General features: G+C 42.0%; 1 protein-coding gene and 1 long non-coding RNA gene across 3 annotated transcripts in view; one reads left to right on the top strand and one right to left on the bottom strand.

Annotated features, from left to right (window-relative positions):
* LOC147014207 (uncharacterized) overlaps window positions 1-22,093 on the bottom strand; it is a 137,029-nt gene extending 114,936 nt beyond the window's left edge. For both annotated transcript variants that reach the window (XM_085851977.1, XM_085851978.1), the window contains exons 1-3: window positions 21,760-22,093; window positions 20,264-20,546; window positions 969-1,199 (exon numbers count right to left, since the gene is read on the bottom strand). In XM_085851977.1, coding sequence (XP_085708103.1) covers window positions 969-1,199; window positions 20,264-20,546; window positions 21,760-21,770 — 525 coding nt within the window. In that variant the 5' untranslated portion in view covers window positions 21,771-22,093. The remainder of the gene's footprint in view (window positions 1-968; window positions 1,200-20,263; window positions 20,547-21,759) is intronic.
* On the top strand, window positions 1,070-17,883 carry LOC147014208 (uncharacterized). Its single transcript, XR_015050681.1, has 4 exons — window positions 1,070-1,206; window positions 2,188-2,265; window positions 16,437-16,511; window positions 17,787-17,883. It is a non-coding gene; the product is annotated as an uncharacterized LOC147014208 (long non-coding RNA).
* Window positions 22,094-22,923: the final 830 nt, after the last annotated feature.

The following is a 22,923-nucleotide window of genomic DNA, read 5'->3' as shown; positions in this document are numbered from 1 at the left end:
TGTTGTTTCACGAAAAGCTTCTTGCAGTCAATTGGACCCTCCTGTAAATGCAAAACCAGGATAGTTTGCCTTGTGGTTCGCTTGGTGTGTTTGTGGTTGGAGCACCGAGCAAAAATGTCAATGGACTGCGAAACAAAACTCTCTTCTCCCATCAGGGAACATTCTCAGTTTGGTCATTTGTGATCTCTGCACTTAAGAAAGAGAGCAGCTTGCAGCGATTACAAACACAAATGGAAACTAAACCGAATTATCTTGGGCCAGATCGACTGAAGCAAAGCCAGATGTCTGCACAACCTTACAGATGTGGTCCTGCAGGGTGTGGGTGGGGGGAGGTGGACATTCTGTGCATGTATCTCAGAATATAGCAAATATACAGTGTAAATGCTTCATAGAATGAATGGATTCGCAGGTTTAAATAAACTCGCCATGTGAATGGGATTATAAGTGACTCATTCATAAATGTATATTGTACAGGACTTCCAGGAAACTTGCAGATTATCTGAGAATGAGTAAAGCCACCATCTTCTTGAGATACGTTCCTGATGTGAATCTTACCATGCCCGACTCAAAATAGTTTCACGTACACATGTAATTAATTGACTAAACATTGCATCTCAGGTAGAATTAAGACTGCCAATTACATGGAACAAGGCAAAAAAAAAATCCTTGTCATTACAAGTGGAAAGGAGTTAAATAGACAAAGATTGTCGACTTTATAAAACAGATTGTCTCCAGTGACCATGTTGTACTTAATTGTCCCAAGGTCAAATGCGAAAATCCAAACACCTTTGTCCCCTTTATGTTAAAGTCTGTTTATGACATGGCACTCAAAGTATATGATCTCATGTTGATTATAAGGTTACCATTTATTCCTAGCTCGAATCGAGAGATAAATGTATAGCAATACTAGCCTATACTGACCAACCATGCAAGTGAGAGATAGAGGTTTGGAGTAAGGTAGGCACAACCTGGCAGTCAGGCATGCGGAAAGTGAAGCCGGAGTCGTATTTCTGTCCATCATGGTCCAGGCAGCCAGTGCGAACACATTCGGGGCACCCATCTGGCGGCTGTCGTTGATCGATGCAGTTTGTGGGCAGTTCAGGACAAGGCATGAATCGGCAGGTGATGGATCCTCCACCATCTGGGCATTTGCACTCGGTGCTGCCATCATCCACGTAGTACACAGCTCCTTCTGGCACCTGCAAGGTAGTCCAATGGCAATGTTTAATACCGATTGTCCATTTTTTATTATTACTGTGCAAGCGAAGCAAAAAGTGGGGTCAAGCAATAGGTTCACTTCTGTCTGTCTGTCAGTCCGTCCGTCGACAGACGTCAGTTTTTGATTGAAGAACAACTTGATTTCAATTGAATGTGATATTTTGAACACGAATCGGAAAACGAACCTGTAGTTTAGCAGTATTTTGGCTCCGAATTCCTCCCGATCATGTATACTCAGAGAGGAGTGGGATAATTTTTAGCTCACCTGGAACTTAATTCCGGGGAGCTTATGCGATCGAGCAGTACGAGTCAGTGAGTCATTCCGTAAACACTTCAGTCATTATCGCTTGAACCAAACACACTATTTTGATGAAACTTGGCCACAAGCTTCATATCTGATGCTTAGCAAAGGTATGTTGACCACATCAAAATCTGCACTCATTAATGGGGTCTATGGGGGGGGGGGTGTTGGCCCCACCCTAAAAGAAGTATTTGCTCTCTTCTCTGAACTACACACACAATTTCAATGAAACTTGACCACAACCTTCATCACCCGTGATGTACCTAAGTTTGTTCACGGCATCAAAAAATTAATGGTCTAAGAAGGTCTACGGGGGGGGGGGGAGGGGGGTTGAGTGACTTGCTCCTGATCCAGGTGAGCGCCAGGACAGGCGGTCCTATGTTTTAGTCTGTCTACCTGTCTGGAAGTTAAATAAAATTGAAAATCATTCGAAACAGGAAACTTTTTGTTTTTAAGGATGTTATAAACGACACAAACAACCGGCACAAAGTACGAATGTATTATGTTAAATAAGGTGGTGTAAAAGGCCATCAATGGCGGTAAACTTCCAGAATTATTTTTTTTTATCCAGCCTTTAAAATCCTTATTTCATTTCAAATTAATTATATACAAGTACTTGAATACTGAAGAACACAAATAACCTTCTTACTGCTTCCAAAAACCTCCAGTTTTGCAGTACTCGGACATGTTAAATACGGAGGTGTGGTCGACCACCTTAAAACAAGATGGACTCTGCATCAACAGTGGTAAACTTCCTGATTTTTGCTTTTTCATGACATTTAAAATAATTATTTTATTTTGATTGAATTATGGTATATATTTAAACACTGCGTGGGGTAAGGTGTTCTATGAACTTTGTTGTATTTAGTGCAACATTTGCCATTCGTAAAAGGGAATGCTGTACAAGGAAATATCCAAGAAAACCTTAGCTTAAGAGGGGGACATTTGACTCGTGTCATATTCCCATTCCAGCATAAACTATAGATAGTCCATCCATCCATCTATCCATCGGGACCACACACTATGCAGAGCGTTGGTGCTGCCGAAGCAGTCTCCTTGGCTATAGGGCACAATCCTGGATGGGTCGCCACTCTGACACAGGATACCAGCATGCTGGCACTCATTTTGCCGACCTTGGAAGGATGACAGGCAGAGTCAACCCCACCTGGGTTGTGAATGAGAATGAGTAAAGCCACTATCTTCTTGAGATACATTCCTGTTGTTGTGAATCGAAACATTGCCCGACTCAAAAGGTTGTGACTCATTTTTGGAGTATGAACCTAAGAGCTTAAATTAGCTTGCATTACTAAAGTAAAATATAGTGTAAGGGTTGCATTGGGAATTTTGATTTCCCTAGTGAAAGTTCAAGTCTTTCTCTTTTAAGAATAGGAAATAAGTGAAAAATCAGTTTTACTCTATTAATTCAACAGCCGAGTGAGATTTGAGCTCAGGATCCTCAGATCCCCAGCCCTCCACCCTAACCATTAAGCCAACACCAGGCATATAGATAGTGCTAATGAGACAATGAACCCCAAGCAGGGAATTTTGCAGGTGTATCCACACAGGTTGGCATACTCTTTTTCGAAAGACACTGTGTGACTTTTAACATTCATAATTTAAAAGCATAATTAAGAGACATCTGGCTTTACTTCCTCCTACAAATAATGGTATTCTGCAGCAGTGTGGCCTGGTCTGAGGACACAGTGCCTCCTCCAAGTACTGCATTCAGAACAGCAGCTTTAGGTTAAGTCTGACACTGTCAGGGGTTAAAAAATCAACAAGGCAGCTTAATTCTGAACATGCGACCAAGTGAGCTAGACTGCTCCCCTAAATACACATATTGTGTAGAGACCATACAAAGTTCATAGAGATGAAACATGGCTGAAAGAAAGACGCAAGACTCGTCAAATGTCATGTTTTAAGTAGCATGGCCTGGTCTGACCTTGCCTGAGTTAACTCACTACAGTATTATGAAAAAAAAATCATGATCTCACCGCGTTTGAATGACTTCCAGTTAAGTCATGTGTTGACGTAGGATATTTGAATATGCATGATGTCACTGCTCACAAGCCATAATTCAGCAGCAAGGCCCTAGATTTGTATTACATTACTAGCATATGTGATGGTTTCTTTTTAATAAGTTTTTTTTTTTTAGTAACAATGGTAACTTGTATATATAATGGTAATGCCATACGCATGTGTTCAGTTTTTTTTTACTTTATATCTCTCTGATTCACAATTACAATCCAACCCATTCCTTCCAGTAAAAGACTTGGATGATCAGTTTTTAAGATTTCAATATTTAAGATTAAAGAACGTTTCATCCCAATGGGTTTGTTTTTGGCGATCACGTAATTGTGCAAGACGACATCACACGTATCCTATCACGGGGAACACCTGTAGTATAATGGCTTATCATTTGCTGCTGTTGTCGAGATTAAATATGTTTGGTCATTGTCAGCATGAAGGAAGCTTGTTTTTGTGATGAAAATTAGGAAAGTAGACACATGCTTTTTCAATGTAAACATCATCTTCATTGCCTCGTAGGTGAGCTATCACTGGCACCATGGTCAAATTCCAAACCCCCGCCATAAGTTTAGTTGAATGTCAGGCCTGGCCAGCCGATTCGTGAAAGACTTGGGCCAATCTTCCCCCAGCCAACTCCACAAGAACGTAGGAATGATAGTGCCCATTAAAGAAGAAGATCATCTTCCATGCTTCAAACTTCTGAAGCAGTCACATGTTCACCCTCAAGATCAAACACTTTGACGTCAACAATGAAAAAGCTTCAGAATTTTTTTTTAATGTCATATCAGGTAAAAAGACAATGGAGGAAAACAAACCAAGAACGGCACTCAGTCGAGAGCATACCACCGTTAAGCTGATCAGTGTACATTTTCTATCCCACTGATTGGCTGGATCTGGATCCGGACCTGAACCCAAATCGAATCGGCTTGTTCTTATCACCGAACCAACTCATCCAGATTTTTTGCCAGAATCCGTCGATGACTTTGTGAAATATCATACGATCTATCGTTTTTGGCCCCATCTCTCAATAGTGAAGAATCACGTCACAAATTAGAAAGATTCTCGTATCCGAATCCGGATCTTCACCAAAATCAAATCAATCCTTCCCAGTCAGACACTCAACTTGTCCACCAAGTTTCGTACGAATCCGCCAACAGCTTTTTGGAATATCTTGCAAAACAACATATCGTTTTTGGCCCTATCTCTTAATGGTGAAGAATCACTAAGAAAGTTATTGTGTCAAGTTCTGGATCCAGATCTTCACTAAAATTTAATTGATTCATCCTTGTCACACATCCAACCTGCCCACCAAATTTCGTCTGAATGCATCCACAACTTTTTGAGATATCCTGCTCACAGACAAACGGACAGATAGGGGTGAAAATGTAACCTCCGTCCACCTCCGGTGGTGGAGGTAACTTGAATGGCACTCGGTAAAGCACATACCCCCACCAGGCTGAACAGTTTACGATGTTTATCCCACCGATAGGCTGGATCTGCATCCGGACTTGAACCAAAATCTAATCCGCTTGTTCTTGTCACACACCCAACATGTCCACCAAGTTTCGTCCGAATCCGTCCACAACTTTTTGAGATATCGTGTCATATATATATATGTATGTATGTATATATATATATATATATATATATGTATATATATATATATATATATATATATATATATATATATATATATATATATATAATTTTTTTGGCCCTATCTCTCAATGATGAAGAATCACTTTAAAAATTCTAGTATCAGGATCCGGATCTTTACCAAGATCGAATCAATTCGTCCTTGTCATACACCCAACCTGTCCACCAAGTTTCGTCCAAATCCGTCCAAAACTTTTGGAGATATCCTGTTCACAGAGAAACAAGCAAGGATGAAAAGATAACCTTCACCCACCTTTGGTATTTAAAAATTAATACAGTATTTAAATTTTTTTCTTGCATCAAATGTCAGCTTTATGCAACACACAATACAACAGAGAAACGAGTTTTAATGAGCATTGATGGCAGAGCGAGCAAACATATTGGCTCCACGAATGAATAATTGGGTGATGCTGGTCGGTATTTTGTTTGGGCCTAGTATTAGATTTTTGACTACACAAGCAAACATTGTGTCTGGGCTAATGTCCATTTTGGCTAAATGGGTAAACATTATATTTTGGATAGTCTCCTTTTTGACAAGACGAGTAAACATTTTATTTGGGGGCAATATACACTTTGGCTGCATTGTTTTGGTGAGTATCTTTTGATATGATGGATTCCTTCAAAAGCAAATAATCTTTTTGTGATGTGACAAACAGGCCCTGTATCTCATCATCATTGCAGCAGATGGCATAATGTTGAGAGCCTTCGATTCCACAGATTCCATGAAAGACAGATATGATGCTGGGGTGTCAAACCATATGGGTAGAGTTGTACTCTATTAAGATATGGACAAAGGCCTTGTGAAGCTGTCAATAATTGTGATTTTTCAAAGAATGACTGAGGATGCTCGGTCTGTGGCTCGTTTTGGAGACCAGCTTTGTGAGGTGGCCTTCAAAGTCATGAGAGGTAATGGTTGATGAAGTTGAGAAGTTCAACATGTTGAACCTCTTCCCGTTTCTGACGATGACAATAGTTCGGTGGGTTCATTTGACAATCTTTCTTGAGTGACAGGGTGAGACTCCAGGATTTGCCAAGATCAAAATACATATAATCCCACCAACATCTAATAAATTCCAAATAATCAGAGCGATTCAGCTGCTATCTGCCTTTTCAGTGGGATTGGGGTACTGTAAGAAATAATATGGAGTGATCAAGAAAAAGAGAGGGTTTCCAGAGCATCAGAGAGTTCATTTATGTACGTGTAAATGCGGAACAAAACTGGGCCAGAGAGACTGCCATGGGGCACTCCAGCATCCACTGGGGGAGGAGAGCAGAGGGTTCCATTGAGAGCAACATGTAGACTGCATGAATGCAGGAACTCAGAAAGCCAGGTGTTAAGGTGGCCTATTATGCCACAGGCAGTGATGTGGGTATACAGAGCTGGATGCCAGGCTACCCGAGATAATGAACCAATGCCCAATATATATTCAGGGACATAGTCATGATCTCTTGTTTGATATTTAAGACCTCTAGCCATTGCTGAGAGAGTAGCAGAAAGCAGCATGTCCAAAGTTGAGTCGTAACACTGAAATGCAAAATGATGTTCACAGAACAGGTTGTTTGAACAGAGGAAAGACAACAACAGCAACAATGATGGATTCCTTAATTTTGAATAAAATTAGAAGTAAGCATATAGATCTATCATTAAAATGATCTGTTTGTGCACCCTTCTTGTGGATGGTAGTGATGTTTTCTGGCTTCCAGGCAGATAGGAGGTAGCCAAAGAAGAAGGAAGAGCAGCAGAGCAGGATTTGAGAACATGGGCAATGATGCCTCTGGTTCCGTCACCAAAGCATGGTTGAGACTAGACAGAACTCTCTCCACCTTTTTGACGAAAAAGGAAACAAGATGCAGTCGAGAGTGGGTACAAGTGGGTAAGATGGGTGCAGTGCAGAATGGGTTTGGGAACTCAATATTTGGAGGCAAACACCAAGTTGAGATATTCTGCCTGAGCTCAAGCAGAGTCTGTGGTGATACCATTTGAGGTCTTACGTGAGAGACGGACTCGACGAAATGTCACCTCAACTTCGATGAAGGAGAATGGTTAAAGAGTTGAGCATTGAGATTTGCAAGATTATGTTTTCTGGCTTGCCTAATGATGTACACCCACTTGCCATGAGCCTTACACAGTGATCCAAAGTTGCCCTCAGTAGGGTTAGCCTTACATGTTGAGAAAGCAATCTGTTTGACTCCAACAGCCTGTCCACATAATTCAGTGTACCATCTGAGATGATGCGTAAGGTATCCGCAGATAGGATGTGATAAACCTGTGCATCAGAGTGAGAGTAGGCTTTTGTGAAAGTATTCCCAGGCAGAATAAATATCACATACTGTGGAGATGGCAGCCCAATTATTTTGATGATTGAGCAGATTGCAGTCCCTGTCAGTTGGCCTGTGCGATCAGCCCAGATCGGTGGTGACGAGGTTGCTCTCTCACAAAAGCCAAAGATGTATTAGTTTTGACAAGAACATGGTCAGAGGAGGCGAGAAAGACAGAGGAGGAAAATTTCTTGCTTTCCTAAATATAAGGAACTCAGTGGAAATGACAGCTGATCAAAACAGCATGATATAAACCAGACCACCTTGAACAGTGAGGATTTGCATCCTTACAGTATGCCTGAAACATATGTTTAAATATGTTCATTTAGGGCTGGCCGATGTCTCAGTCCTGCATTTTATGGGCTTTGGGATTGTTGTCAAGGCTTTAGTCAACACGGGAGATGCTCTCTATATACCTCAAGCTCCAGCAATATAATATCGGGTCTTCCTAAAAAGACACTTCACTTTTGTTTGGTTCCAACCTTTGAACCGTGTGATTTAGAGCAGAAGAGACGACAACACTGTGAACATCAGAGTTGGGAGTTTATGGCATGTTGCTTGCGTTCTCCTGCCCCTTCAGTTACAGTCATGGCGTCATGCAGTGTAGACCATAGAACAACGTGTGTTTATCGCCAAGCGTTATTATACGACCGAAAGTGTTGTTCAAACACATCGATATTTTTGTGAATGTACACCATAAAGGTCTACGATCATGAGCTCGATCAAGAAATTTGAAAGTATAGGTGACGTGAAGGATGATGTAAAAGGAGTTGTTCGCAGAAAGAAATCGGTTCGCACGGAAGAAAATTCCGCTTGTGGTAAGGAAGAGTTTACTCGCAGCCCTCAAAAATCCACCAAACGATTATCGCAGACTCTATCTTTGTCTGCATCATCAACATACCGAATTGTATGACAAGCCGTTAAACTTTTCACGATTCAAATTCAACAAAAATTAGGCGACGACGATGATGATGATGATGATGATCGCTGACTTGATTTTTATGGTCAGTTGTTACACTTTCTGGACAGTGATTGGACCATATTGTAGCAGATTTGGTTCACAGATGAAGCACATTTCTATCTGAACAGTTTCGTTAATAACCAAAATATGCAAGTGTGGGCTGCTGAAAATCCTTACAAGATGAAAGAAACACCTCTATGTCCTTTACGCTGCACCGATGGTGTACACTCTCATCTACGGGTATTGTCTGCCCACTACATTTTTCTCAATTGGACAGTTACCTCAAACTCTTACCTTGAACTTCTACCAGATATGTTTATGCATCATCTGGAGAACTCTGGAGTGGACCTGCAGACATGTATCCACTACAAAGGGGATAGGACGCACACACTGCTAATCGGGTCATTTTGAATCGGTATCCCGGTTGTTTTAGATATGGGTGGAGATGGGCTCCCGACTCACTCAATCTCAACCAATGCGATACTTTCTATGGGAATATTTGAAAGATTGATTCGATGGAAACAACCCCCATACTACTGATGAACTGAAAAATGTAACTCCTGATGCTGTGCAGAGCATAACTGTCGAAACATTGTTGCAGGTTGCACGGAATTTTGCAGTTCGTCTTCAGATAGTCATACAAGAGGAAGGTGCACATATTGAAAAGGTGTTTACATGAGAGAAAACTCCTGACTTTGGATTGTATCAAAGGAAGCGCAAAGCGTGCCTCCCTTTATATGGGATGGTTTCTCTGTATGCAACTTTAACATGGGGACTGAAAATTCATTTCTCGGCTTCGACTCGATGAAATTGGCTGCAAATTTCAGAAGTAAATCCTTTGTACATCGAGGTAATATGTCCCAAATTTCAGCAACATCCGTTTCCGCATTCTTGAGTTTTCCTTGAAAAACCTCGAAATTCACGTTGGTGTCTGTCAGTCTGTCCGTCCATCCGTCCGTCCGTCATGTGTTGGCGCTCATATCTCAAAGGCTATTCACTGAAACTAGCTTAAATTTGGAATATACATCGGACAATAGTCTAGTTAATGGCTTTCAAATCAAATTCCACCTAAGTGCCATAGTTTTTGCTTTTTTGATTGTTTTTTTTTGCTCATTAGCTATTAGCTTCAGTTCTCTTCTTGTGCAGTACAAGTATACCATGGTGGTGGTGTTAGAAGCCAAGTCTCCTGCAGCAAACAGGGGAAGCACTGAGTGCTCCTCCCTTTATATGGAATGGTTTCTCTGTTTGCAACCTGAACACAGGGACTGGAAATTCCTACCGGGGGGGGGGGGGGGGACGGCTTGACCACAATCTTCATCACCCATCATTTGATATTCTTGAGGAAGATGCCAGGGGCATAGAAAAGGCCCCTTTATATGGTATGTGCCATGTGGCAAACAATAGAAAAGAAGGGGCATTCCCTGGCTTGTGGGAAATGCCAGACGATATCAAAGAAAGTACATTATTCAAAAAATCTTGTGTGCATGATGTACTCCCCTTGTGTTCTCAGGAGGAACCAAGTGATGCTCTCGAAGAGTTCATATAAAGGGGCGCCCCACATGTAGGTTAAAACCCGTCAGTACTTAAAGTTATTTGTTCCTTGAAAATGAAAACACATAAGATAATGTGCATGTGTGTGATTAATTTATTTTTAAAATTGGTACCCCTTCATATGAACTTTTCTAGAACATTACTTGGTTCCCCCGAAGAACACAAGGGTAGTCCAGCATGCACATGAGATTTTTTGAATAATGTACCTTCTTTGATATCGTTTGCCACATGGCACATCTATCTGTCTATATATTACTAAGATTCTCATCTTGTATGTATGTATGTGTGTACGTACGCACGTATGTATGTTCCCGAAATACAGCCAAAATGGTACACAATAGCGCAAAAGTTTTCCGGCCACCCTCCTCACCATTCTCCTGCGGTGTGCAGTATCAAGTTTCGTTCAAATCGGGTGATGAAAAAATTATTCAAAAATCAATTCCCGATTAAGTAAAGTACTCTTCGGGAGAATTTGATCAATGGAAACAACCTCAGCAGTATAGTTCACCGGAGCTATCTTTTTTTTTCTTTTTTTTATCAACCACTGTCACAAAGGGAACCCAATCGGTTCACGGGTCATCTAGTACCATATAAAGGGGCCTTTTATATGCCCTGGAATTTTTCTCAAGAATTCTAATCTACTTTTCAACAATGTCAGTGCAATTTCTCAGAATTTCTTTTTTAATCTCATCCTTTTTGAAAGACCCTCTATCAAGTTGTGGAGACAAAGTTCCAAAGTATAATCTGTACGAGGGGGGGAGGAGGAAGTGGGATGGGGGAGTGGAGTTCAGACCAATCCATATGATAATGGTGCATACAGGATGCTTGGGAAGGGGGGAGGTCAAAAGTTCTTCCATGTTTGCTTATGTAATAGATGGATGCCCCTTACTGGTTTTCTAACTTCTTCTTTGTAATACCTATCTTACCTATCTATTATAATAATATAATATTACCTATCTTAATTTTTACACTTCCTTCTTGCCATCTCTGCCAATATTGGGTTTTCTCTTGTCTCTTTCACAAACCTAACATTCTGACATAACTTTCAACACTACCCTCACCTCCTTCTTTACGTTTCCCAAATTATTCTCTCAAATTACCATGAATCTCACCCCTTGCACTAATAATATTGAGATGGCTGTTTAAAAATGTACGAATCCAACCTATTATGCACATGTTAATGTGTCAATGTACATCTCCTTCTATAACGGCCACAATTAATCCCACGTTCCTATGGGGTTTGCTGGGGAAGTTTGGTGCAAGTCTTTCACAAACCGGCTGGACAAGCCTAACGTTCGACTAAGGTTAGGGCAATAATTTGTAATTTGTTAAAGGTGACAGCGATAGCTCGCCGACTCTTCACGAAGGACACCGTGGGAACTTCAACGTCCACCAACTAATGACAGTAAACCAAAGGGACACCCAGTTTAGTGTCCATCCAAGGGACGGACACATACAATGATGAATCACCCCGCATGTGAAACACCGGGATGACAGTTTATAGCCGAGTTGACTTTCGAACCCAGGCAAGACAGGTGAATATGCAATCCCTCTCAGCCATCCTGTGAGCTCCTTTTATGTGTTAACGCATGCAAGGGGTAATCATGATGTCGATGGCCAGCTGGCGTGAAAATGGCCAGTTAGAAAAAAGAAAAATGAAAAGTCTTTTTCCAGAGTTAAAAAAAAGTTTTTCTCCAGAGCATGAAGCAAACTTCATGGTCAGGAGAAAAACTTTGAAAACCTGAAAGTTTGTCCCTTCCTTTATAGTGTCCAAAACCAGTGTCAACCATTCCTTCCATCCCTCCATAATATTAACCTTTGACGAAAATATCTTGTGCCGAAAGCAAATAAATTATTCACATGAGAACTTATACACAGGCCTGAGATGGACAATTGCACATTGTGATTTGTGTAGCTACAAAACCTGCAGTAAAAGCGTGTGGGTGGAGAGGAGGAGAACCCATCTGCCCTATAATCCTTCAAGGCTTGCTTAGTAAAAGTGTTTGATCGGAAAAAAAAAAACACCAAAACAAATTCACCAATTGCAGGCGAACTGCCTTGGCATCGATCCACAGACCCCGTTGAACTCTGTAAGTGGCATCTTCATCAGTTCAGTCTGTTCCAGACTGCTCGGTGCAAATCCAGGATGTGATTATAGAGCCGAACGTTCTGGGCCAAAGCCAACGGGGAATGAGCTCGCTGAATGTGTGGGTTATGGGAGGCTGTTCCGAGAGCTTGCAATCATCAGGGAGCTTTCTGCGCTAGTTCTTCCTAATCTTCGTTCACCCGTGAACCTTGAGGAAGACAAATGGAGAATTAAGAAGGAAGCATATTGAGTTCGTCATTGGATCTACATTTCCTTCGTTGTGCTCATCTGGACCAACTGCTTAGCCAATCAGAACCACTGGAAGTATTATTGGGAGTTTTTAAGGCAAATAAAAACCATCGCTTTGTACTGGAGATGTTTGATCATGAGTTATCCCCTGAAAGCCTGAAAAAGGGCTTTGAAAATGAAGGACATCATTTAACTTTGGCAAGACAAATGTGGGGGTAAAGAAGTGAGGAACCCAAAGAGAACGAGAACGGCACTCGGTAGAGGGCATACCTCCGCCAGACTGAACAGTTTATGTTTTGCATATATATATATATATATATATATATATATATATATATATATATATATATATATATATATATATATATATATATCTCCCCCCTCCCCCCCCCCGCCCCCGGTTGCATCATTGGTTGGGACACGGCTCTGTCGCTGATGCAGTGTCCCCCTTACCAGTACACTGGTACTCATTTCGCCGACCTCGGAAGGATGACAGGCTGAGTCAACCTCCTGGTGTATTTTAGTTCAGCGGCCAACGGGGCTTCAACTCAGGACCCTGGGATCCCAAGCGCCACCCTAACCACTAAGCCAACACCAGACTTTTGGATCCCACTGATAGGCCGGATCTGGATTCGGACCTGAACCAAAATCGAATTGTTCTTGTCACCGAACCAACTCCTCCACCAAGTTTTGTCAAAACCCCTCCACAACTTTTTGAAATATCTTTCTACAAATTGTTTTTGGCCCTGTCTCACAATGGTGAAGAATCACTTGAAAAACTCGATGGTATTTACACAATGTTTACCCCACGCAGTTTTGAGAAGGACTTGGTGCGTCGTGTGAGCCAACTCTTCTGACGACAAATTTGTCATTGCATCCATCTACACTTCTGAGATAAATGTGTACAAACAATACTTTGAAAAGTTTTGATGTACACTCAATATGCGCTATATCGAATGGTCATGAAACATGGGGGAAAGTTTCAATTTCCTCCGGTGAACAGTTTTTGATGTGCGCACTTAAAATGCCAACACGTACGCCAATACATACGTCGGCTACGTACGTGACCAATTGCTTAACCCTGCTTTCGTTTCATACGTGGGCTCGTTAAAAGATTCAAGTATCCGGATCCGGATATCCATATCATCACCAACATCGACCCAATTCGTCCTTGTCACACTTCCAACCAAACTACCAAGTTTCGTCCGAATTCGTCCACAACCTTTTTGAGATATCCTGTTCACAGACAAACAGAGAACCTGTCATGCATAACCTTTGTCCACCTTTGGTGGTGGAGGTATTAAATTTAACATGAAAGAAATCCAGAAAAGTTCACAAGAAGTGGTGGAGGAAAAGACAATGGATTCTAAGAATGCGTTTTCTTTGTTCCAAAGACAAATCAAGATGTACATCTAAATCGAAGGCATTATTGGCACGTGGGGTGAAAAACCTGAAGGAATTGTTTTGTATGGCTTACACAGAAGCAGGATTAATCACTTCTCATTCTTCTTTCTTTAAAGGCCACAATTATTCCCACGTTCTTGGGGGTTGGCCGGAGGGGGGGGGGGAATTTTTTTGCCACAAGTCTCACGAACCGGCTCGAAAGGCCTGACATTCGACGAAGTAGTTGGGGCAGGAATTTGGAATTTGTTCAGAGTGCCTGCGATAGCTCGCCTCCTCTTTGCAAAACACACTGTGGGATCTTTTGGGTCCACCAACTAATACCGGCAGATGTGACGCCCAGTTTTACGTCCATCCGAGGGACAGGCACACACATTGATGAATCACCATGCATGTGAAAGACCGGGAAGACAGTTGATAGCTGGGCCAAGATTGGACGACTTTCGAGGGTGATATAACCACTAATTAATGAAATATTAATTTTGAGATTTCAATTTCCGTTGATGAGAAAAAAAACAACTGTGCCATGTCCGATTCACTGTTCCTTTTCCAAGAATCCCCAATGCGCTTCTCACAGTTGTCTATGGTAGGCTACATTCCACCTTGCACTCATGCCTGAGCCGAGACAGCTTCACCACTCATGAAACCACATGCTGGGTATACAAGAGAATTATTACAAATGGTTCCTGAGCAATCTACTTGATTGCCCTGTCTAAATACATACCTGCAAGAGAATAATTGCAGTAAACTGCACCTTTAGTGCAGTTCTCAATTTCATATCCATTCTGCACCTCTTAACACAGGAGGAGTCATTAATGGAGGTGGAAAAAAATGGAATATTATTTCTTACGAGCAGGGGCTACCCTGGGGGTGGGAGATACGTGACACTGCCCTGCGGTTTTGGCACGTGTTGGACATTTAAAGGATGTTCAGTTATTGGCCTCATGGTAGTTGGTTACCTTTTGCCTGGGAGCCGGTGGCATCACTACCTGACCCCACATCCCAGCACACACTTTATAGTGGCCTTAGGTAGCCTCAAAATAATAGCCTTATATGTCAAAATAGGTAGCCTTAGGTAGCCTTAGGTGACTCAAAATAAGCCTGGTGTTGGCGTAGTGGTTAGGGTAGCGGCTTGGGATCCAAAAGGTCTTGAGTTCAAGCCCCGTTGGCCGCTTGAATTAATACACACCAGGAGGTTGACTCAGCCTGTCATCCTTCCAAGGTCGGCGAAGTGAGTACCAGTGTACTGGGCCCGGTGTATGCCCCGGTTAAAATAGGTGTACCATATCCCTGTGTCGTACGAGGTGACCAGGGTTGCATCAGGAAGGGCATCCGGCGTAAAACCTGTGGCAAATCATTATGCGGATCATAACGGATGATCCGCTGTGGCAACCCCTAACGGGAGCAGCCGAAAGAAGAAGAAGAAAGTAGCCTCAAAATGGGCATCAAGGCCACCATGTGGTGGCTTAAAGCCTTGCCCAAATGCTGAAGTACCAACACGCAAAATTTGGGGTCTCTTGGTGCTACGGTTTGTCCATGAGAGAATAACGTACAAACACACAAACACTTGGAAAATATGAATATAGATTGATGGATAAAAATAGGGAGAAAAAAATCGCTGTTAGTCATTTCAAAAGTGAAAACTGTACCGACACGGAGTAAACAAGATGGACACTACAGGGACTTTCAGGAAGGAAAGCAGGGAATATGAAGGAGGGATCTTTGGGGTCGATTAATGGGGGTATAAAATATCATGGTTTTGGATGGGGAAAGATAAGAGATGGTGGTGAACAGCTATTTTGAAGACCTCGAGGGATGAGTGAGAGTGAAGAGTGTGGGAGTTTGTTCCAAAGGTGGGAAAAAAGAGGAACGAAAGAATAAAGATGAGCAGTGATTCTTGGTTTTGGTAGTTTAACCAGAAGGGGGGGTTGCTGGCGGATCTTGAGTGCCCTGCGGAAATATGGGCAGGCCAGAAAGCAGACAGAGCAGGGGGGGCGAGGGCGAAGAGGAGATGGTGGAAGACAGAAAGACCACTGACCTGCCTGCGGTGAGAGTGAGAAACCCAAAGACTCAGCCTCATCGTGAGAGATACCAATGATCCGCAATGCCTTGGTTTCCACAGCGTGAAGCCGAGAAAGGTGAGACGGGAGCACCAGCCCAAAGGGGAGAGCAATACTCCATCAGCTGCGGACGAAAGCTTTGTACATGGTCAGGAGCTCAGGTGGGCCAAGGAAGTCCTCAGGTCCTCGCGCACACACACACAATCCTCAGGGACAGATCCACAGAGGAGGTTCGTCTGCTTCTCAGAATATTGAAGCCCTGAGGGTCTGACTCGATTACTCAAGTGACTTGCTTTGTTAGTTTCATCAATATTAATTTTGTGAGATATAAAAAGGTTTTCGGCAATCCAAACTACAATAGGTGCCATTATTGGAAGTGTTTTTTCACATTTGTTGGGGTGCTCGGGGGGGGGGGGGGTGGAGGGGAGTGAAGCCCCAGGAACTCTCCCCTCTTATTTGTATATTTGCACTTTGCCTTCCCCGCCCCCACCTCCCATATTTATACTTGGTTAGTTACCCTGTCCAATTGTAAACTGAACAATCACCTCCATTGCTTGATTATCTTGTGTGTGTTACTAAATCCACGTCTCGTGCTTATACCTCCAGTATTTCAAGAGGCTGGTTCCCAGGGGATCTTTCACTTGGTGGAGACTAAACTGAACACTCACCTCCTGTGGCAAGGTAGTGACCCCTCTATTTTATGTAAGCTTACTTCTAACCTTGCTCCTCCTGCCTTTTCCTACCTCTGCCCTCCTCAAACCAGCCCATATTGCCCACAGTCCTCGAGAAACCCTTATCTGCTGACCCTCACAAAGTCCAGACTGGTTACCCACTTGCATTCATTGCTTCCCTTATTCTCTAAATTGTGGCATCATCTCCCTTGACTGTTGTCTCGTCCTGCTTTCTTAAGTCTGGCTGCTGCGCCTCACTACATCATGCGCTCACCCATGCACATCCGCACTCTTCGCCACATGCTGATTCTTTCTCATTATGTTCCTTTCTGGGCCAATATTACTCATTTTCTGTTATTCCTCCTTTCATCCTTGTTAATGTCCATTATTCCTCCTTTTATCCCCATACCTTCTGGTACTTAGTGAACCTGCTGCCTTTTATTGTTTCATTCCTCAATAAACCAAGACCCTTGTGTGTATATATATATATATATATATATATATATATATCTATATATATATATATACATATCTATATATATATATACACATATATATAATACATATATATACATATATATACACATATATATACATATATATATATATATACATATATATATATATATACAGATGTATATATATGTATATATATATATATATATATGTATATATATGTGTATATATATGTATATATATGTATATATATATATATATATATATATATATATATATATATATATATATATATATATATATATATATATATATATATGTATGTGTATATATGTATGTATATATATATATATATATATATATATATATATATATATATATATATATATATATATATATATATGTATATATATATATATATATGTATGTATATATATATGTATGTATATATATATATGTATATATATATATATATGTATGTATATATATGTATATATATATGCATGTATATATATATATGTATGTATATATATATATATATATATATATATATATATATATATATATATATATATATATATATATATATATATATATATATATATATGTATGTATATATATATATATATATATATATATATATATATATATATATATATATATATATATATATATATATATATATATATATATATATATATACACACACACACATGCTGCTTATGAGTTCTTTCTGCCCATGGTAGTCTGCTTTTCTCCAAATACATCCTGCTCTCTTTCAATTGTACAACTCATGCACTCGTGCGTGATGTGATGTTCCTGTGTCCAGATTTCATTACGACCCTGTTCAAGTCTGTGAACCTCCATCGTTTAGCTCCTCCATGAGCCAAGATTTCTGTATACAAGAAAGATGAATAAAAGTGCAGATTAAAAGAGGGTAAAATTGTAATTGATTGTTTTGTTTGCTTTCGAAGTATTTCAAAGTCTGATTTATGACGTTTTATGTGCAAAAGAATGTTTGTTCAACCCAGCGAGGGTTGTAAGTGTAAAATGTGCAGCAGATGTTTCAAGGCACGCTGGATGCGTTTCCCTGGTATGGAAATACAAAAAATATCAAACTGGATCATTTTTCCTGCTCCAAGGCTAATTCCCACTTGCTTCTGTAAATTAACAAAATAAATAAATACCCAAGGGTAATTCGATCCGTGATCATTATTCATTATATCACAATCAGCCATCGATCGTTATAGTCCGACAGGATGGTGGAGAGGTGGTGAATTTAACTTTGGGATATCTAGTCGAGGTTCGATTCCCGACCCGACGATGAAATCTGTCACATTGGTGATTCGCATCACAAAAGACATTGATCGGATGCATGTTAAGCAGGTTGTCCAATCTGCTAGCATTCGTTTGTGGACGGTAAACATCCCAGTAAAGATCCCCACCATGTCTATGTGAATAGTTGGTGAGATTTTCCTGGAACTTTGGACAAATTATAAGTTGCTACACAAATCGGTCGAACTTCAGGGTCTTACCACAGCCGGTTCCTGAAACTCCGATGGCCAAAAACGGTCCTCAGTCGACCCCACAATGAAGGTGGGAATATTTCGGACCGTTAAAGAAGTCGTATCGTAGACATTCAGCTCAGTGTGACCACTCCTTGGCTTTTTCACAAGATCTTGGCTATTCGTTGTTCACCTCGGCGTCTTGGTTTTCTATAGGTTTCCTTGGCATATAGGTTTTCTATTATCATCGCTTTTCCAAAACCTTGTGAATTCTTGGCTTTTTTCATTGGCTCACCTTGGCATTAATGAAAATGAGGAATGGTCACACTGATTCAGCTTCAATCTGCCTGCACGTGGAATTCCATAAACTGTTGTCATTCGTCCTGACATTTAAAGAATCGAAGTTAATCAGATGCTAACAGCAAACGAGGTTATTTATTTTATTGTTTTTTTCCTTTTTTTATTTTTTGTATACCTTGTCGAGGCTCGTATGAGAGCTAACACACAACGCACAGCAAGGGGGCATGAGACAAGGGAGGAGGGAGTGGGAGGGACAAAACAGTGGGGAACAAACACATTGGGAGATCTGTGGAAGGGACAGGGATGGGACGGGGAACATGGGGAAGAGAAGATGGACATTAAAGGGACTTTCAGGAAGGAAAGCAGGGAAATTGAAGGAAGTGGGCTTGGGTGGATTATCGGGGGTAGAAAAGATCGAGGATTTGGATGGGGGATGATAAGAGGTGGTGGTGAACAGCTGTTTTGAAAGCCTGGAGGGAAGAATGGGAAAGAATAGAGTGAGGAAGTTTATTCCAAAGGTGGTTTAAAAAGAGGAATGAAAGAGTGAAGATGAGCAGTGATTCGTGATTTTACTCTTTAAGTTTACTCAAGTTTACTTGAATTGCATAAAGTTTACTTGAATTTTACTCAAGTTTAGTAGAATTGTAAATGAATCGAAAACGTCAGAAGTTTCACGTGCCAGACAGCACCGCACCGGTTTGTACAAACATGCGCACATTTCTTCAGTTCAGCCGTGGCTGTTCTTTATGGCTTATCTCACTGGCCCTGCTCGGGTCACGCTCAGGCTGTTTGGACAAGAAGGCAGGGAACCGTGCACTTTATGACCCAGTTTGGGGATATTTAACACAAAAGTAAACTGTCATTCCTTTGGACTCTTGTCACGTCTTTAAGATGCGGGTCGGTCAGGTCAGCTCAGGTATGGGAGCGAGCGCCGGAGCAGCACCTTTTATGTTGGTGGAGGTTGATTTTATTTGTCCGCAATCACATTGCATGATTCAACTTGGTTATTTTATATGTAATTCTGAAAAAAAAAAAAAAACTTGTTACTCAACAGATGCAATTCCGAACTGTGTCTGCTGGTTGCTTCTTTTTTTTTTTTGGGGTGGAGGTGGGCAATCCATACTGGTCTGAGATAGACTGCTGACTAATATTACATATATATTTAGGCTATGATACCGCCACGAAATCGCTTGCTCTTTTTTTAAGGGTATCATGGGATCTTTAACGTGCACAAGCGAATGCGATCTCTGTGGACAGCCGACTTAACGGCCCATACTTGTCGACACAACGTTCCACCTGCGAATCTACACGATGATAATTTACAGTCGAGACTCAAAGCCAGATTAGACAGTTAGTACATGACCTCTGAGATATACCGGGGGGGGGGGGGTATCTCGTGAGCCCCAACAGATGCTCTCCACCACCACACAAACACACACACACACACACACACACACACACACACACACACACACACACACACACACACACACACACACACCTTTCCATTGAGGAATCCAGCGAGTAGACAGTCATAGTACTGGTAGCCTTGGCACGTACACCCCCTCTGCACACACGTCGGGCAGCACGAGTCCTGCTCGAGATGCTCCTCCGCACAGCCACGATCCAGCGGACACACCACTCCCGTGCAGTCCAGGGGTCTCGCCAAAGTTCGCGCCCCAGCTAGCTCGAGTCCGAGCAACAGTGTCAGTAGAAAGGACACGAGAGGTTTCCTCACTCCTCTTCGACACCAACTCGAACGTCGCCCATGTCCATCCATCTCCCTGCAAGGTTCATATAAACACATGCATTGGTGTGCACGATGTTGCGTTACACTGCAAATGTAAATCCCTAATATAACCCTGCAAGCAGCGCAATGTATACCTAACATCTGCCTCTGGGTATGCTTTATGTACGAATGACTTTATCAATCACGGGCATCGACATTCGTTGGTCGACACATCTTCGTGTTCGCCTCTCACGGTCCCACCATGTGTGGCCAATGTTGATGGATTCTGTGGATGCTTGGGAGTGCAGCTGCGCACTCGAAGTGCAATGCAGGTGTACTCACTATGTGGGAGGGCTGAAGACTGCTGAGAAAATCCACGACTGTGGATTCTCACGTTCACACAGTTTCCTGCCTTGGGAGATAAAATAGGGAGTGCAAGTCTTTACCATGCACGACACGTTCAATGGTTACCGAGCAAGGTGAAACAACGATCATTCTACATTCGGTGCAGCTCAACCAACTGAGACGTATCTCAGCACAAGACCCGGATCTGGTTTTCCTCGAGGTCTTGCCTTTGGATGAAAAATTTTATCAGCTCTTCGTAACATTACATCGAGAACAGGGAACCACGTAATCCAGCTCTTTAGAGGTCTTCAATTCATGATGTTTCCAAAATTTGGACGTTATTCATTCACTCCACACGGTCCTCACTCACCACTTTTATTCTCGGCGAAATTCATTCCTCATTTTTATATTTCACGTCTTCATTCCTAACATTTCATGACTTCGCTGCATTGTCACTGACTTCTTCAACTTGTTCCTACATTTCATTTGAAATATATTTACCTATTGACCACTCACATGGTCTTAGTAGAAGGAGTCACCATCTGGGTCACCAAGCTGCTGGTCACCTCCAGCAAGAAAAATAAAATAATAATAAATAAAAAGAACTGATCACCCATACATTGGAGCTACAATAGCGAACATCATGGAGGTGCCGAGGCGGTTATAGACGAGGAAAAGTAATTGCGATATTGATAATAATAACAACCATTATCATTATAATTACTCATTACATCAAAAACTTTTGACAAAGCGTGTTTTGCCAGCATCCCACCAGCACATCTTTCATGCTTGGTGCGAACATCCTCCAACATGCACAACTCTCGCCAAAAGCAGAGCTCGTTCCATCAAATTGGTTTCGAGAAGATATCGGAGTATAAAACGGTCTTCAATTTGTTTGCAATGGCGTACCCATGCATACTCACCACGTGACCATAAGCAGCGGGTTAAATCCTCGTCCGTTCGTTGTGTGTAGCCCGTTCTGGGTTTGAGGTGTTCGATGCTGAGCGGCACGACCCGTGAAGGCTCGTGGTACCCGTACCGAGCCGTGACTGGGAACCACACGCAGCTCGAGCTCTGCAGTCGGTCGCGTCTTACGAGTTTCCCACCCTCGTGTAGACCATGTGTCCGCCTGGCTCAGCAAGAGACTGGCCACGCTCAGTCCCTGAAATGGGAGAGGGAGGGCTGGGAGGAATGAGAAAGCGTGGCTTGCCAAGACCGAAATGCGGGATGAACTCCAGCGACAGGCTCAGGGAAAGTTGTTCAAGAGCCGGGTTCATTTACACGGCACAGTGTCCGACCACGTCCAGGAAGACCCACCCACGCGCGCCACCATTCATTCACACGGTCACCAACCTTGCAACCCCCCACGACGGTGTCCACCCTTCCACACCCAGCCATATTATACCGACCTCGGCATCTTATACAGGCCTGCATCTGTTAGCGTTTTGCTGTTAGAGCCACTAGTGACATTAAAGGCGCAGTTCATTTCCAAAGTGTGTCCCACCCAGCGGTTTCAAGTCGGGTTTGTTCTGCTGCCTCGCCCTGCCCGTCACCTCCACTGAAGCACCGATTGAGAGGCCTGAGAGCACCTTTCAGGGGCTCCAAACCTCTCCAGCAGCTCAGTTTCTCAAACTCAAGGATATACGAACCCAATCGAACCACATCTAACACTTACCCACATATGTACGTATACAGTTACCCATCACATGATCAGTCCATTTTGAAGCATCACACATGAAGTATAACTTCCTGAACATGTACTTTTGAAACTTCGTTTCTTTCTAGGTCCTCCTGCTTAAAACCTTTGAATTCCATTTCATCTTTCTGGAGCGGATTTAAAACTGATTATTATGAATTCCTTTGGGAAATAATCGATATGCACTCCAACAATCTTGGGAACTGGAGGATAATCATTCACGAGTGCTTTCATGACATTTTGTTTTCATGGGTTTTTCATGAGTGCTTTCGCATCGCGGGCACCGATAGTCCGTCGATAACTCGATAATATAGCACAGAGTAGACTCCTTTGAGGGGTCCATGTAAGCACGATCGATGGTCCTTCTTCAGTAGTTTTCGTCTCTTAAAAG

The sequence above is a fragment of the Eptatretus burgeri genome, chromosome 13, assembly GCF_056783735.1.
Source record: "Eptatretus burgeri isolate ZD-2024b chromosome 13, Ebu_testis_v1, whole genome shotgun sequence".
NCBI lineage: Eukaryota > Metazoa > Chordata > Myxini > Myxiniformes > Myxinidae > Eptatretus > Eptatretus burgeri.
The sequence above is the reverse complement of the archived record's forward strand: the minus strand, read 5'-3'. Positions and strand labels throughout refer to the sequence as shown.